Source organism: Drosophila ficusphila, unplaced genomic scaffold (genome assembly GCF_018152265.1).
Source record: "Drosophila ficusphila isolate 14025-0441.05 unplaced genomic scaffold, ASM1815226v1 contig_791, whole genome shotgun sequence".
In the NCBI taxonomy this organism is placed as follows: domain Eukaryota; kingdom Metazoa; phylum Arthropoda; class Insecta; order Diptera; family Drosophilidae; genus Drosophila; species Drosophila ficusphila.
In genome coordinates, this window is record NW_025064737.1 from 14,134,210 (window position 1) to 14,149,994 (window position 15,785).

The 15,785-nt window shown below is 41.8% G+C and overlaps 3 protein-coding genes across 3 annotated transcripts in view; 1 reads left to right on the forward strand and 2 right to left on the reverse strand.

Moving 5' to 3' along the window:
- Window positions 1-14,052, forward strand: part of LOC108087166 (histone-lysine N-methyltransferase 2D) — a 28,927-nt gene extending 14,875 nt beyond the window's left edge. The window contains 9 exon segments of the mRNA XM_017184402.2: window positions 8,375-8,886; window positions 9,406-9,868; window positions 9,871-9,982; window positions 11,192-11,773; window positions 12,011-12,804; window positions 12,858-13,063; window positions 13,131-13,273; window positions 13,329-13,774; window positions 13,777-14,052. Of these exon segments, the coding sequence (XP_017039891.2) occupies window positions 8,375-8,886; window positions 9,406-9,868; window positions 9,871-9,982; window positions 11,192-11,773; window positions 12,011-12,804; window positions 12,858-13,063; window positions 13,131-13,273; window positions 13,329-13,774; window positions 13,777-13,880 (3,362 nt within the window). The 3' untranslated portion in view covers window positions 13,881-14,052.
- LOC108087163 overlaps window positions 1-15,614 on the reverse strand; it is a 60,428-nt gene extending 44,814 nt beyond the window's left edge. Inside the window, 3 exon segments of the mRNA XM_017184396.1 lie at window positions 14,076-14,156; window positions 14,228-14,841; window positions 15,367-15,614. Coding sequence (XP_017039885.1) covers window positions 14,076-14,156; window positions 14,228-14,841; window positions 15,367-15,496 — 825 coding nt within the window. The 5' untranslated portion in view covers window positions 15,497-15,614.
- Window positions 6,605-8,049, reverse strand: LOC108087167 (testis-specific serine/threonine-protein kinase 1). The gene is made up of 2 exons (XM_017184408.2): window positions 7,886-8,049; window positions 6,605-7,821 (listed from the first exon to the last, which is right to left on the reverse strand). Exon 2 carries the CDS (start codon window positions 7,768-7,770, stop codon window positions 6,862-6,864), a length of 909 nt encoding a protein of 302 aa, XP_017039897.1. The 5' UTR covers window positions 7,771-7,821; window positions 7,886-8,049; the 3' UTR covers window positions 6,605-6,861.
- Window positions 15,615-15,785: the final 171 nt, after the last annotated feature.

The window sequence follows — 15,785 nt, forward strand, 5'->3', positions numbered from 1 at the left end:
TGATTTCCGTAACATTATTAGTTGTAAAAAAATAATAAATAGTTTTGTATCACATAGAAATAAAAATTTATTTGTATTTAAGGCAAGGTACATTTACAGTGGTGCTCATAGACTTAAGCCACTGCAACTACCATAGACTGTTTTCTTAATAACTTTTTTGAAGATATTTATTTTGGCGTGAAATTTTTTACATTTTGCAACATTGTTATTTAAGCAGCTGATCACAGTAAAAAATGACAAGTAGGAATTCGGGGGTTCCCAAAAAACTGACTAAATTTCCAAAAGGAGCATTCCGATCTGCTCATATACTTAAGCCACCTTAAACTTTAATCGTCAAACTTATGATTTTTCCGGGAAAGTTGTGCTATTTATTTTCTAAACTGAAATATTGAATACTAAATACGTTACCCAAAACAATTTGATCGCTATGGCTAAAAATAAAAATACAAATCCGGCCGAAAGAAAGCTAATATGGGAATATTACGAAAAAAACACAAGTATTCTACAAATATGTAAGACTTTACATTTTTCGCGTGGCAAAGTCAGAAATGCCATTGCATTTTATAAGAAACATGGAACCTGGGAAAATATTCCACGTGAAAAGCCCAGAAAAACCACTTTAAACGACGATAGACGGATTGCCAAAATCAGTAAAGCCGATCCGTTCTTGACATCGACGCAAATCAGAGGTCAAATGGTGGCAGATTATGGCGTGAATGTGTCAGCTCAGACCATAAGAAGACGGTTAAATGAATTCGGGTTATATGGACGCATTGCCCAAAAAAAACCATTGCTGTCCAAAAAAAATGTTAAAGCGCGCCTTCAATTCGCCAGAGAGCATTTTCAAAAAGGTCCCAATTTTTGGAACATGATTGTTTGGAGCGACGAATCCAAGTTTAATGTCTTTGGGAGTGATGGTAAACCATATGTACGACGTCCTCCTAACAAACAATTGGACCCCAAATACACGAAGAAGACCGTTAAACACGGGGGCGCTTCGATTATGGTCTGCGGCTGTTTCACCGCATCGGGCGTAGGTCCCCTAGTGAGAATAGAAGGCATTATGAACGGCGAAATGTACAGGGACATCCTTATTAACAACTTATCTGGAGAATATGCCGATAATTTGCCACTTGCCTGGATATTTCAACAGGACAACGACCCGAAGCACACCAGCAAGATAGTCAAGTCGTGGTTTAGCCAAGTGAAAATCAAAGTTTTGCAATGGCCACCGCAGAGCCCCGACTTGAATCCTATAGAGAACTTGTGGGGAAATCTTAAACAAGTCGTTGGCCAAAAAAAACCAGCAAATAAAAACGATTTGTGGCGAGTTTTGCAGGAAGAGTGGAAGAAAATCACCCCTCAACAGTGCGCACGTCTTGTGGGTTCAATGCCAAAGCGTTGCTCCGCTGTTCTTAAGCAGAAAGGTCACCCCACTCAATATTAAAGTAAATTTATTAAAATTATAAGGAATATTGGGCAAATTTTAACTTTTTCAACCATTTTCTTCCAGGTGGCTTAAGTATGTGAGCAGGACATTTTGGAGATGGTCTCATATTTTTTAAGTTTTTCGTTAAATATATATTTTTATAACTTGGTTATTCTTCGATTAGAACACTGATATATAAAACTAATGTGACACAAATAATTGGAGCTGTGAAATAAAAACTTTTCTTAATTTTCGTTTAAATTCTTGGTTGAAGTCTTGTGGCTTAAGTCTATGAGCACCACTGTATCTGAGTTTCAAGCAATATTTTCTATTTAAATTCCTTGTAAAAATTGTAATTTGTAACCGAATGCTTTGAAACTTTGACAAATACTAGTCCAATATATCCGTTTTTAATACAGCTAACTACTTTTTTGAAATTCCGAAATCGGTTTTTTGCCACTTTTTGGATTTTCTGGCCCACTGTGCAAGCGGATGTTTGTTCTGCTTGAATGTTCACTCTCGATCGACGCGTTGCATTTGATATATGGATTAGACAAGTTCTCACCGATTTTACCGGAATGTAGATTAAAGGTCGGGCACACACAGAAACAATGGATATAAATAACACCCAAAGACATTAGCCATTGTGGGTAGTTTTAAAGGCCAATTTGGGGTGTGCACGGTTGCAAGAACTGAATTAATCACGATTGGTGTGGCCAAAATGGAGTTAACATTTCACTTAGTTCGATTAACTTTTTGATTTATTATTCAATTAAATGTGGCACTCAAAAAACCAAAAGGAATTAGCAAATCATTAATATGTAACATAATAAACAATGTAAGGATAATCTTCTTTGTTGCTTTATTATTTTATATCTGCTAAATCTAGGTTTACAGCTAAGCCTCCAAGTTAAATTCATCACATTTGTAAGGTTATTTAAAAACTCTTATTGTTTACCAACAGGAGATCTGAATAAAAAAACTGAAGTGGCAAATAGGTTCGCACTTTAGTTGGCTAATATTTGGACCACCCGAAATTGTGCGATTGGTTTATTGCATTTTACGGCCTCTATAATTTGTCTTCTGGCCAAAAACGTTAGTGAAGGCAAAACTGAGGCCGTGCGCCTTATTTTTTTCTCCTTTTTTTTTTTTTTTTGCTAAATCCAGCTCGGACAGCCAGCAATTTGAGCTTGACTTCTTGGACCCGGCTCGTGTAATGCCTGCTTTACAGATGTGGAGTTTATTGCTTTAGTTTATGGGCTTACATGGGCGACTTACAATTTGGACCATAAATGGCCAAAGGCGCGAGTGGTATCGTTTTGGCCATTATAATTTGGAGTCTCGACGGTCTGAGTGGCACAATAATCGGATCCGGGGGATCCAGGCAAATCAGTTAGCGTCGTGCACATTTCGCTAACCCCAGGCACCTGATGATGATGATGCGATAGCCACAAGCATTTCCAAAAACAACGGGCGAAAAATTAGAAAATGGATGGTCCAAAACGGACGGTAAATGGAAATGGCCGAGCCGATGACAAAATTAAAATTCATTCACGCTCAAGTAAATATTTACGCAATAAATTTGCATTTAATTGCATTTGAGCTAGGCATACCAGCGACGGCCACAAAACACTGGCCGAAATCAAATCAAATCAAATTAGAAAACAATCCACCAATGGTCAATGCAGCAGCACTCCAAAAACGTTCCACACCTCACATCTAACACACATTCCCTCCCCCTCCCCCCCGAAAAAACCGAACCGAGTGACCAAAACAATTCGCTCGTCGTATCGAAATCTAATCAAATTATGCGACAGAAATGTCAAAAAAGCGTGAAATGTTTGGCTCCGGGGCGAGTGAATTAACCCAAACAGGTGAGTTCTCCAATTCCAGCGTCTGGTCCACCTGGATCCCATCTCCATTATGTCTCATCCCCGGCAGAAATCGCATCAAAATTGCACAAAATAAGAAGCGCTCAACAAATCATTTGCAAATTTTATGCAAAATACATGCAAAAGTGCTTGGCAAATATGGGCCTGATCAGTATCAGTATCCGTATCTGTATCTGTATCGGTATCCGTAAATGTATCCGTATCTGTATCTGTATACTCCGTCTCTCTGATTTTGACCGCAAACATTTTTGGAGCGCTTCTCTCGAATTGAACTAGAATTTCCGTGGGTGATGATGAGGGGGCCCCAAAAACAGCGACTGTGACTGCGGCTAAAATGTTTTTATGCGGTTCGCTTAATGTGTTTTGGCCATAAACCAACTGACAACTGGCCGAAAACAGCTAAAAACCCGCGGGTTCAAATGTGCGAATTTTGGGAGAGTGTGGCATCCACAAATGACAACGATAACAAGTCGAATGCCTCGAGGGGTCAGTGAGCAAAATCTCCATCCATCGCCACTCTCCTCCTATCAGAAATCATTCTCAAACTTTTGTTGCCTGCGTTTATTTGTTTTCGCGGTCGCCTAATTGCATTTTCGACATTCTGCCGCACTCCCCTCTGTTTATATTGTAATTGAAAACGCATTGTGGGAGTGGCGTTGGCCATGACAAGTTTATTTAGGAGAGGCACTTCCTCCTGCTTCTTGCATTTCTGTCCACATCGCGTGATTTTTTGCCGTCAAAAATACGGTTGAAAAACTAACAATTATATTAGCCACCCTGGGAAACTTTTTGCATTGAGCAATGTTCAAAAAAAGAAGTTCGATTGTAGAGCGTCGGTAAGCATAAAAGCTGCAAGACACGTCTCGTTTTTGTCATAACTTTGACTTTGTAACGACTCCTTAATTATACCAGTACACGAAACTTGAAAAAACTGTTCTCAAAGATGAAAAGTTCAAATGGTTTCTCAAACATAAATAATTAAAAATTACAGACTGAAGAAAAATTTGGTTTTTTAAAGTCAACCTTTAAATGCCTTTTGCAAGAAGTCATAAATGTAATGGAGAGTTGTTGTTTCAAAAAACATACCTTTCCAAATCGATAAACCTAATCCTAATTTTAAACAGCCTCTTGCTTTTATTGGAAGATTGCCAATTCCATTTGCGACTTGATTCCACGGCAAATCCCAAAGCCGAATCGAGAAAATTATTAGCCATGTGCGAGAGTCAAGTAAAGCATTTTTCAAAGGATTTATACAACAGCCGGAAGTTGGAAAACAGATCTAATAAGCCCCAGCTTCGAAGGGGGACACAAAGACAACTGCCGGGGACAACAGCATAAATCTGACACGTTGCCCCAAAATTAATTCCATACGAGCCACTTGGGAGCGACTCTCGGCTGGAAATTGGCCACAGCCAGATGGCAGATGAGCCATCGCAAAACATTTTAGTGCCCCGCAGGCGGGATGCGAGCACACAGACAACTTATATTAATTAATGCAGAATTGCATTACGCATACGCACAGGTGCACGGAGTAGAGACCGCCTGGCCAACACATGAAAAAGAGTCGTAAAATGAAAACTCTGTCAGCCAATAAAGAAAACAACAAACTGGCAAGCGAACCGAGCTATGAAATACTGAGAGATCAAATAAAGGCAGCAATATCCAGTTATTTTTGGTTCAGGGATGGGCAAGTTAAAAGGTATCGATATAAAAATCCCTATTTTATTTATTTTTATTACCTACTTCGACATTTCTAGTAATTTTCTATAGATATATAATATTTTTTTTTTTATAATTTATAACTTCAACGTTGGCAAGGTAAACACTATACGTACAACATAATACAATTACCAAGATAATGGAAACACAGTGGGCACTCTGCTCCCCATCTTTGGTACCACACATGCAACAACAAGACCTTTCTTGCATCTAAGTTGCCACTTAAGCCTGGCCCGCTCTCCAATGCAAATTATCTGCCCCACAGCTCTGATTTGGCTCGAACTTTCGGACACTTATTGTGGCACTGCCGACCGACTGTCGACCGTCGACCGTCGATGTCGTGGAGCCCGTCTCCCATAGTCTGCAGATTGCTGGTAGGCATGGCAACTTGCAACACATGCCACCACACAGGACACGAAAACCCGGCAAGGCAAGGCAAGGCGAAGTGAAACCAAACCAAGCAGGCCAGGAATGGCGAAACGAGCAAATCACACAATTACTTATGTTCTGCAGTGATTGGTCACATGGCACGGCTTAAACGAGACTAACCTAATATTAATTCCCCCCAAATAATAACACATTTTGATGAGTTTAAACAGACTTCTGTTCCTTTCCAAATGCAATCCTTCGGCATAATTAATTTGAATTTAATTCACATTTCATATTTGGTAGTTTTTGGATCTACTATAAGTTCGTTGTTGGAAATGGCGAAATTATAATATTAATTTATTCAAATGTGCTCTCATTTAAAGTTTAATGTATTTTAGCATCTTAAAACGGTTTCAAATTTGATTTAGCCACGATATAGCGAAGTAATCTAGTGAACTTGTTGGGCAAAATCTAGTTGTTCCTTTTTCAGCAACATCGTTTTAAGACTTTTTTAATTTAACTACCGATGGAAGTAATAAAAAATACACTTTAAATCAGTGTGTGACTATAATAGCTATTTTTAAATACATTTCAAATTATTTTTATTTGGTGCCTAGCACTAAACTTCTTTTAGGCAGGTTCCCTGGCTTAATAAATAACTTAAAAGATACGCTTTTAATATCCCCTTTTGAACTATGTTATAATTTGGAAATACTGCAGAAAACAAGTGGGCGCATCACTGGCTTCTTTCTTTCCACTGTCGCTTGGAATAGTGTCTCCTCCAACGGAGGCTTTTTACGACTCCGCCGAATGCCACGGCTCACTAAGCACGGCCAACAGAAGTGGAGAGTGTGGCCAACAATGCACACGATAAACATACTGTTGTTGGCCATTGGCAGTGGGGAAAGATGCAAGGAAAATTTGTTTGAAAATTTACCTAATGCGATTTTATAATAGTTTTTCTTTTACGGTTATGACAGCACCACTTGGTTTCTGTGGTTAGGCTTCGTTGGGTCTGGGTTTCTACTCGAAGCGAAGTCGCTTAATTGTGAGGTTTGCATCGATTGCACAATATCGACTCAATGGAATGGAGCTAATGTCTTTAATATTATAAATTTAAGCCATTTAGGGTGTGATCGAAAACATATCTCTATTCCTAATACAATACAATTCCCACAATTAAGGGGAAACGGACTTTTACTATTCAAATATATATTTTTATACCATACAAAGATGTTGTTGTATAAATAAGGTTTGAGTTTCAGACAGATCTCATTGTCTGTCTGAAAAATACCAGTGAATTTCTGTGATATCTTGTCAAAATACACCTTTCTGTGAAATCTACGCTCGCTGCGAGTTCTCCTCCCCGACCCTTAATAATCGGTGGTTCCTGTGGCCTTCATATGTGCCCCTCAGTACCACTTGAAAGTCCAGTGTTCCAGTAATTGCATTTTAGGGTGTAGCCGGCGGCGAATCCTCGATGGAACGCAGCCAAGCGCAGTTGATGATCTCGCGCAGATTCCAGCGGGCATTGGCGTCCGGCTCCAGGAGCACCGAAACCGTTGCCTTCGCCTGGGCCGAGATCGAATCCTGCAGCTTCCGGCGGAAGGCGAACTTGCGGTTGCGCTGGTCCTCCAGCAGTTTGGCCAGGTTGCTGTCATCGAACGGCATCTTGGCATTCATCATGATGAATAGTATGACGCCCAGGGACCAGGCATCCGCCAGCTTCGGGTCATAGGGTCGTCCGCAGACCACTTCCGGTGCGGCATAGGCCGCCGATCCGCAGTACGTCTCCGATTTCATCTCACGTCCACTATCATCGCGACAATAGCGAGCGAATCCAAAGTCGGCCAGCTTGATGTTGAGCCTCTTGGAGAGCAGAATGTTCTCGCACTTGAGATCCCGATGGGCAATATCTAGGCTGTGCAGATACTTCAGCGCCTTGGCCATCTGCAGGAACCAGATCCTCGCCTGCTTCTCTTCGATGGGACCCGTTTTCTTGATGTGCGACAACAAATCTCCGTTCTCCGCATAGCGCATAAAGATGAAAATCTTGGGGCCACGCTGCAGAATGCTGTGGATCTGTATAATGTTGGAATGATCGATCTTGGTCAGGATCTCCAGTTCGCGCGGAAAGAACTTATTGACGAAATCGGTGGGCGCCTTAGCCTTGTCAATTATTTTGCAAGCCAAGTTAACACCAGTTCCGGTATCGTCGGAATATCCGGCAGTTATAACCGTGGCATACGATCCCTCGCCGATCTTGTGACCCACATTGTAGCCCCGCTGAGCCAGTGCATCCACATCCGAGCTGCGCGTGCTCAACTGGCGACTCCCAGAGCTGGAGTTGAATTTGGACATGGTTATCGAGTCCTCGGCGAACGTGTAATTTTTACTTCAAAGTGTTTCCAACTAATCAAATCGATGGTGTGGCATTAGCGAATGGTTGTCTTTTGTGCAGGAAAAACATATTTACCCTTAAGTTGGATGATTTCACAAACTATAATTTATGGCCACGTTGTGTGTTTATCTTACTAAATTGAATTCCAGAAATTTTGACATAAGCCTACAAACGTTATGAAGATTGAAAGAAATATAAAAAATGTATGCAAAACCTTCTACGATTTGTGTTGAACTGAATTTTACCTAAAGGAACACGAACTACTAAGACCCTCATGTAAAATTATTTATTTTTACGACTGCTGAGTTTGACTGAAACTTTGAAGAAATAACTAACTAACAAAATAACTTAACTTAAAACCATGGATGTTAGTAATTAAACTATAAACAAAATGACTAAAATATTTTCCAATCTTAAATCTTTTATCCGTGCAATTTTTTTTTGTTGTAAATAAACATATAATTTATTTGCATTCTGAAATTCAAAACCCAAAAGAAATTCTAAAAAGAAAATTTTATTTCGCTATTTACCAACAACTAAAATATTCATAATTTTCTTTTTCAGTTTCTAGCCTGCTGCCTTTTAGCCATGCAACAGGAACTGCAACCCAAACCGCTCAAATCAACAGGAATCCCCGTGGCAGCCAGAACAGCAGTGACTCGGAGCTGAGTGCCTCGGAGCGGAGTCGACGCCTAATACCCTACATGGCCTTCTATCTGCCCGCCCCCGAGTTGCCCATCAATCAGCAATATGCAACCAAGCACTCGTCGTCGGCTGGCGGGGCACAGCTGCAGGCACCGCCGCCAGGACCCGGAAGGATACCCGTGCCGGTGGCCTACATGCCGCAGCAGAAGCATCCTCATCCCCATCACCATGGACCACCTCATCCGCCGCCAGGGCAGCACTATCAGTCCGGAGCAGCCGAGGTGTACCACTCCCTGGTGATTGGAGGCAACCAGCACCAGCTTCCTCATGGGCTCCCTCATCCGCCACCTGGTCATGTCAAGGAGCAGGCGGCGATATCCGATTCGGGTGCCACATACATCGCCTACAAGCCATTGAACCCAACGCACAAGGCAAGTTAAGAGTACATGTTATTATAATAATATTATTATTATTCCGAAAAATGGCTATCCATTTTTCGGTCAATGGTTTTGCTGAAGCCATAACTTTCCTAATTTTTATCCGATTTATGAGAGGTATACTTTGTTGAATTTGTTATACAAATACCTAATAAACTGCATCATTAGTTTACTTTAGATTATTTCCAAATTTACAATAAATTGTTTAAAATTATAATACCCTCTGCAAGGATATAAAAAGACATCTAAAAACGGTCCATTTTGACTTAAATGTACGCAGTTTAATAATACCAACAAGGAAGTGATTTATAGGAATGGATTAAAAATTTAACTAGAAAACCAATCATTTTCGCAATTCGCTCTTTTGACCCCAACAATAACCCTTGGGTTATGCACGATAGGGGTTCGCCAAGTGTATTTGCATATTTTTGCCATTCCTCTTCATTACAATTGATTTCATAGATCATAAATAAGCATGAACAATCAAGTAATTCATAATTTATACGCACGCAGCACAAGACGGTGCAGCATTTTCCGCCGCTGCCGCCGTCGCCAAAGGAGCAACTGCAGCATGCACAGCATCCCCAGCAACCACAACAACAACAGCAGCAGCAGCAACAGCAACAGCACCACCTCCTGCTGCACCACCAACAGCAGCAACCACAGCAATTCGAGATACTATCACCGGCTTTGGTTGCACCCCCGTCGCAGCGGCAGCGAGGCAAACAATCAAAAATCAATTTAACGCCATTTACAGCGCAGAACACATTGCCGGGACAGTTTATACCCATTATTTATACGCCAGTGAGCAGCAAGCCGGGCTCCTCGAATGCCATCAATTACAACAACATCCAGGGTAACCTGAAGCAGCCAGAAAGTGTCTATAAAAATTCCCATCAAGCACAAATCGTTACGGATTATGCAGCCGGAGTTGTTGCCTCAGGCGAACAGCCTTTATCTTCCAGCGAGGATGAGGAAAAGAGGGGGAAAAACAAGAGGAGCCACGGCATCAGCAGGAGGATCATGGAGCCCAAGAGGAGGCGGAGGAGGTGCAGCATCAGCAGCACCAGCAAGTGCAAAACAATCCAAGGTAAGACTTACTATCACAGGGTGAGTATCTTGCACCCGTAAAAAAAAACCCTCTTGTGCGAAAGCTCAAATGTGAGTCAAGCTCCGATCTCATGGAAAACCAACATCATCCGCTTGATAGGCGATTCCCACAGCCACGCCCACTTTTATATCGTGAGGTGATCCGACTGCAGTTGCCATATTGCATGTAGAATACAAATTAAAAGTGTTGCCACTGCTGCTGCCTCAAAACCAGATTCATGTCATTCGAAAACAAGTTCACATTAACCAACGAAAGATATTCTCATCGTACATTTTACAGCAACTTTATTGGCCAAGCCAAATTAGTTTTTAATTACGCTCAACTTTGATTGGAAGACAGTAATTATTCTTTTATACTCAATTAATGGCACAGAGCAACAGAGACCTTCCCCAAAAAATAGGCCTACTTGATTACTTCAATTTTAGTGCTTGGTAAAACAGGGAAACCAAATATTGCGGTTTAAACCACATGCTTGAATCGAATCTGAATCTGAGATGCAAATGGATACGGTTGCATGCGATGCCCTTGGGCAGAAAAATCAATTGCATTTAACACACCGGACCCAGTCCACTCTACTCCAATCTCCAATCTCCGGCTCCGTCCGCTGTTCTCCATCCATCTGTGAATCTGGCGGCTCTTGCACTTCGTCACCATCTTCGCAACTGCAGTGGTGATGACGTAAGATCCATGACGACAGCGATTGCAAACCCAATTGCAGTTCGATGTTCAGCAGGCGGCACTGCCAGTGGGCAAAAGTGGACTGAGAGTCGACCTGGCCAGTGTCTCGTGTACATCTCCGCATGCTCTTGTAGTAATTGTCAAATTGCAAATTCATGTCATAAATAGCCAGCGGGCTCAGGTCAAAAATCTGTCGTACAATCGTTATCTGCCGAGGGAGGGGGAACGGAAAAACATGCCAATCAGCGGAGGTTTTTACAACAACCATTCCACTATATATCGATGTTCACACTCGGTTTCGAGTTAAATTGTTTCTGTACTTAATTAGTAAAAAGAAACATAGATAAATATTTATTAAACTAATGAGTATAAGAAAAAAGTACACATTTTCAAGTAGAAAATGTTATGTTTAGTTATAGTTGCGTAGTAAATTGAAATCATAGACCATTACTGATACATCCTTGCTTACAACTGAACCCATAAACGCTTTGCATGATAACCCACCCACAGCATTGGCTACGTTTCCGTATCGGTTCCCGAGCCGAGCGCAGTTACCGCCACTACATCCTCCAAAAACGCATTGATAATTCATCAAAAATCGCCGTCATTCGGGCATGTGAGCAAATACGAAAGCTACTTCAACATGGCCCCGCCCTCGACCAGCAGTGGCCATCATCCGCATCAGCAACATCCGCATATGACGCCCCAGGAGAAGTATGTGCTTTACTTACAACAGCGCATGAAGCACCAAAAGCATCAGCATCTGCAACAGCAGCAGAGTTACGACTTTCCACATCCGGTGGTGCCGGCACAAAGCAACGCACTTGCCACTGCCAGCCACCGTCCACAACACACCCATCTGCATCCCCATCAGCCGACCCACCATCACCCCCAGTCAAAGACCCATCTCCCGAACAAGTACGACGCCCTGTACGTAAGACCGGATGCCACTGCTGGCCCACAGGTGCTGCACATCCCGCTGCGCGCCCTCATGGCCCACGTCCAAGAGCAGTCGCACTCCCAGTCGCAGTTGCAGGCGGAGTCGCAGGCCCAGCCGCCAAGGCAAGAGTTCGCCAAGGATGAGCCGCTTGGGTAAGTCATCGGTTTGACCGTTGGAAAAAATGATAAGACAGATCTAAAGTTATTTATTATACTTCTGGGTAACCAACTTATTATTATTCATATTCACAAAACAAATACACATTTCTCAATCAATAACCACTTAGCAATACCTACTTAGTCATCAAATAGTATCTCCCCCTTTAACCGTTGCTTTGCATTCATGAATTGATTTATTAAAGCTCTCTTATAATCAGATAACTTCCCTAGTTCCCCAGCACCGCCGCAGTATATTGATTATCTGATAGACGGACCGAGGCAATCACTGGATGAGGAGCAGCAGCACTCGCAGCATGAACGACCCTCGGCGCATCAGCCGCCGCAGCATGCTTACATCCTGGTGACCACAACAGCACCGCATATCGAACACCAGCCTGCGCCACAATTGCATCCTGAAATTTCCACACCGCGTCCGCCGATTCTGTACAACCAGCAGCCCACACTTCGATTGCAGCCAGTGCACAATTACAAGGCAACCAGGCGTCCCATTTACGTGACCACGCCCTCGCCAGCGGGTCCGGCCACTCCAAGTCACACGGTAGAGATTACGCCGAAATATGTTTACGTGTCCGGAAAGCCGCCAAGTGCCCCGAAACCAGAGTTACCAAATAGGGAACCATCCACGGTAACGCCAATAAAACTAAAGCCAGTTTACAAATACGCCCATGAGCGCCCGCCATTAACGCCTGCTTATATACCAGAGGATCAGGATCAGCTACCCGATATACGCACCTCATCGCTCGCCGAAATTCTTCATAAGCTTCAGGCCAGCAATCATCTTCCACAAACTCTAACACCCGATAATATCGACAATTCCATCAAAACATTGATTCGCATTCTTCAGAACCTAAAGCAAACCCAAACCATTGTGGCTAATCCTCCGCAGCATCACGAGGAGCACAAGCCCAGTTCGCAGGACTACGATTATAACGAGGAGGAGCACCACTCCCCATCCGCAGGATCAGAGGAGGCTAACGAGGCGGTTGCCAAACTTAAGGGACCAAGTGGGTAGTTTTTCTTTTAATTTGTAAGCTTTATAATATGAAAACCTATTTAGACAAACATCCAGGACCAAGTACAGGAAGACCTGGCATCGATTATCCGAACTATGCGGAGATTCCCCAAACAAGTTTCGAGTGCACCAAACAACGTTACAAGGGTTTCTTTGGCGACCCAGAGACCAACTGCCAAGTTTGGCATTACTGCGATCTCAATGGAGGAAAGGCCTCGTTTTTGTGTCCCAATGGAACCATATTTAGTCAGGTAAATGATAATCGTTTAAATGTTTAAGTAAGAGAGAGCTGATAAAGTTTAAATTATTTATTTTTAGATTGCTTTGACTTGCGACTGGTGGTTCAATGTTAAATGTTCGACAACCGCTCAACTTTATGTGCTAAACGAGCGCCTTTACAAGTATATTCTGCCTTTTAATCCCAAGTTTCCCGAGGATTACAATGGACCCATAGTGGATAAGTAAGAAATTAAAATAACTTAAGACACACTTAATAACTTTTTGTGTTTTTAAAAGATACCTGGCCATGAAGTTCCAGGAAATGGAGGAAAAGATGCGCCAAGAAAAGCAACGTAAGGCAACTCAGCAGGCGGAGAAACCCGCTGAAGCTTCATCCACTCCAGCGCTTCCCAAAAATCACAAGCCAGAAGCCAAACATGGTAGTGGAATAAACGCGCAGGTGTATGAGCAGAGCTCGGAGAGAAATCTGCTCATCGACGATGAGATTGATGACATATCGGAGCGAGGAACCTACGATACATACGATCAAACAGCACCCACAACTGTAATGGCACCCACAAGCACCCAGGACACTCAATCCTATGTCCTCAAACCCATTGTCGTATCCTCCACTCCACCACCAAATCAAGAAATTGATTTCGAAGTGGAACCAACAGCTCCCGAGAGCAGCGAAGAAGAGGATAAGCTCCAGAGTTTGAGGGAAACGAAGGAAGCTGAGAAAAAGCGCGGGAAACCACAAAAGTGAGCGTGGAAAAACTGGAGGTGATTGAGATTAAAACGGATGGAAATACTGGACAACTGATGCCCATCAAGGATAGTAGCAAATGAGCATTTTGTGCAAAGGATAAAGAGTTTGCCATATTTGTAATGAAAAATTCGCCTGCGAGTTGGTTGTATAATCCCTAAATTATTCTTAGCGAGCAAGTACTGTAAATAGCTAGCTGTAAACGCAACTGTATACATACCTATAGCTATAGTGAAATAAAATCTGACTAGTAAGTAAAAAAATACAGTTGCACTTACCTCCTTGCCATTTTGGATATTGAGAAGAGTGGAGTTTAATGAATTCAATGAGACTGGAATCTCGGAAGCATAGCGTTGGTTCTATGGGGAAAAAGAAAAAGAATTTTTTAATATGCATGAAAAAGGATGATTTTTACAATAAGTTTACTGACAATCTCTGCCAACTGACGAATGTGGTGTCCACGATGCTGAAGGGAAGTGCATATTTGGCAGCTGGTTCGCTTGCAATTTAAGCAGTATAGATTTCTCGGCATTAGGTGGTAATTGCAGTCGTTGGAAGGCAGCGTAAAGAAATCCTTGCCCACACGTAATCCTTTGCTGGATTGCGTCTGCTCCTCGACTGGAGTTTTCTGGAAGATGTGCGACTTCAAGACGCGACTGTGATTGTGAACAGCTTCGAAACAACGGCGACAATAGAATGCATTGCACTGTCGACATTCTCCTGTGGCAACTGCATTTCCGCATTCGCTGCATTTGGTGGACTGGACAATCACCTCGCTTCCCGAGCTGAGGGACAATGAATTGTTTGATGTTTCCGAGGCAAAACGGCGATAGTAGGTAAGACTGCTGGCTTCTCCCAAAACATGAAAATTGAGTTCATAATAATCGCGCACATTAACGGCAAATTGGCTGGATGGATCCTTGACCTTAATCGTTGGAGGAGCTGGAGTCTGACACTCAGCGCACTTTAGATCCTTTCGATTTTTCCAGGCACAGCTCTCACAGAGATTGTGACCACATGGCAGTAAAATGGGACGAAAGCTCTCTAAATTTAGAATATGAAGGAATTATACACAATTGTTTTTAATAACAGAAAGTTTTAAAGACAACAAAAAATTATATTATTAACTTTCTTGTATTTCTATCTTTTTTGTTAATGTTCTCAGTGTACAAATAGTGTTTACATAAATATGAAAGCAAAGGTTACACAAGGTTCCGTTGTTTGGAAGAACATATGTATGAAAGAAAACAACAGCAACAGTCGTATAGAAAAAAAGAAAACCATTTATTGAATGATATGAAAAGTGTGCTTTTGTAAAGCTTGCAAAATAAACAAGCAAGTTTAAGTACCATGATTTGCTTTAAATCGGTTTTCACAAATTATTTATTTTTTGGCTTTTGACTTTTTACAGACCACACTTGTCGAAATTTCAAGCTGGCAACACTGTTGCCTTATTAATGGACGCATGGAAGCAAAGGCTTTAAAGGTTTCTGTAACCTTCATATATTTATTCATTACAATATAATAGGAGATACTTTTACTTTATTGTGTTAAGAACTAACCACTTACCTTCATTCTTACTCCTATTGTATAAAAAAGTATAAGATTTTGCACATTTTGGACAGCGCAAAAGACTCTGCAAGTTTGACGCCACAAATTTACGATCAAAATGCTTTACACCGCTCTTATTAGAATTCATTGCGATCTTCAACAAACACAAGCTAAAGACTATTACTATATTTAATTCGTTTTACTATTTAACTGAAGGATATTTAGGCATCTCAATAAAATAGTCACAGAACTTTTTGTTAAGCACGCCGCCGAATAAGGAGAAAGTGATAGAGGTGGCAAATCAAACTACTACTACTACTATCGAAAGAGTGCCAAAAAGCTGCAGTTGGAAATATCGATATAACAATATAAAAGGATCTTCCGCCTCTATGACCAAAATCCCAGTAATTTTAGGTGTTGCCAGTTAAATTTTTGTT

Coding starts and splice junctions, on each gene's coding strand:
- LOC108087167 (XM_017184408.2), bottom strand. CDS start 7,770: ATGTCCAAATTCAACTCCAGCTCTGGGAGTCGCCAGTTGAGCACGCGC.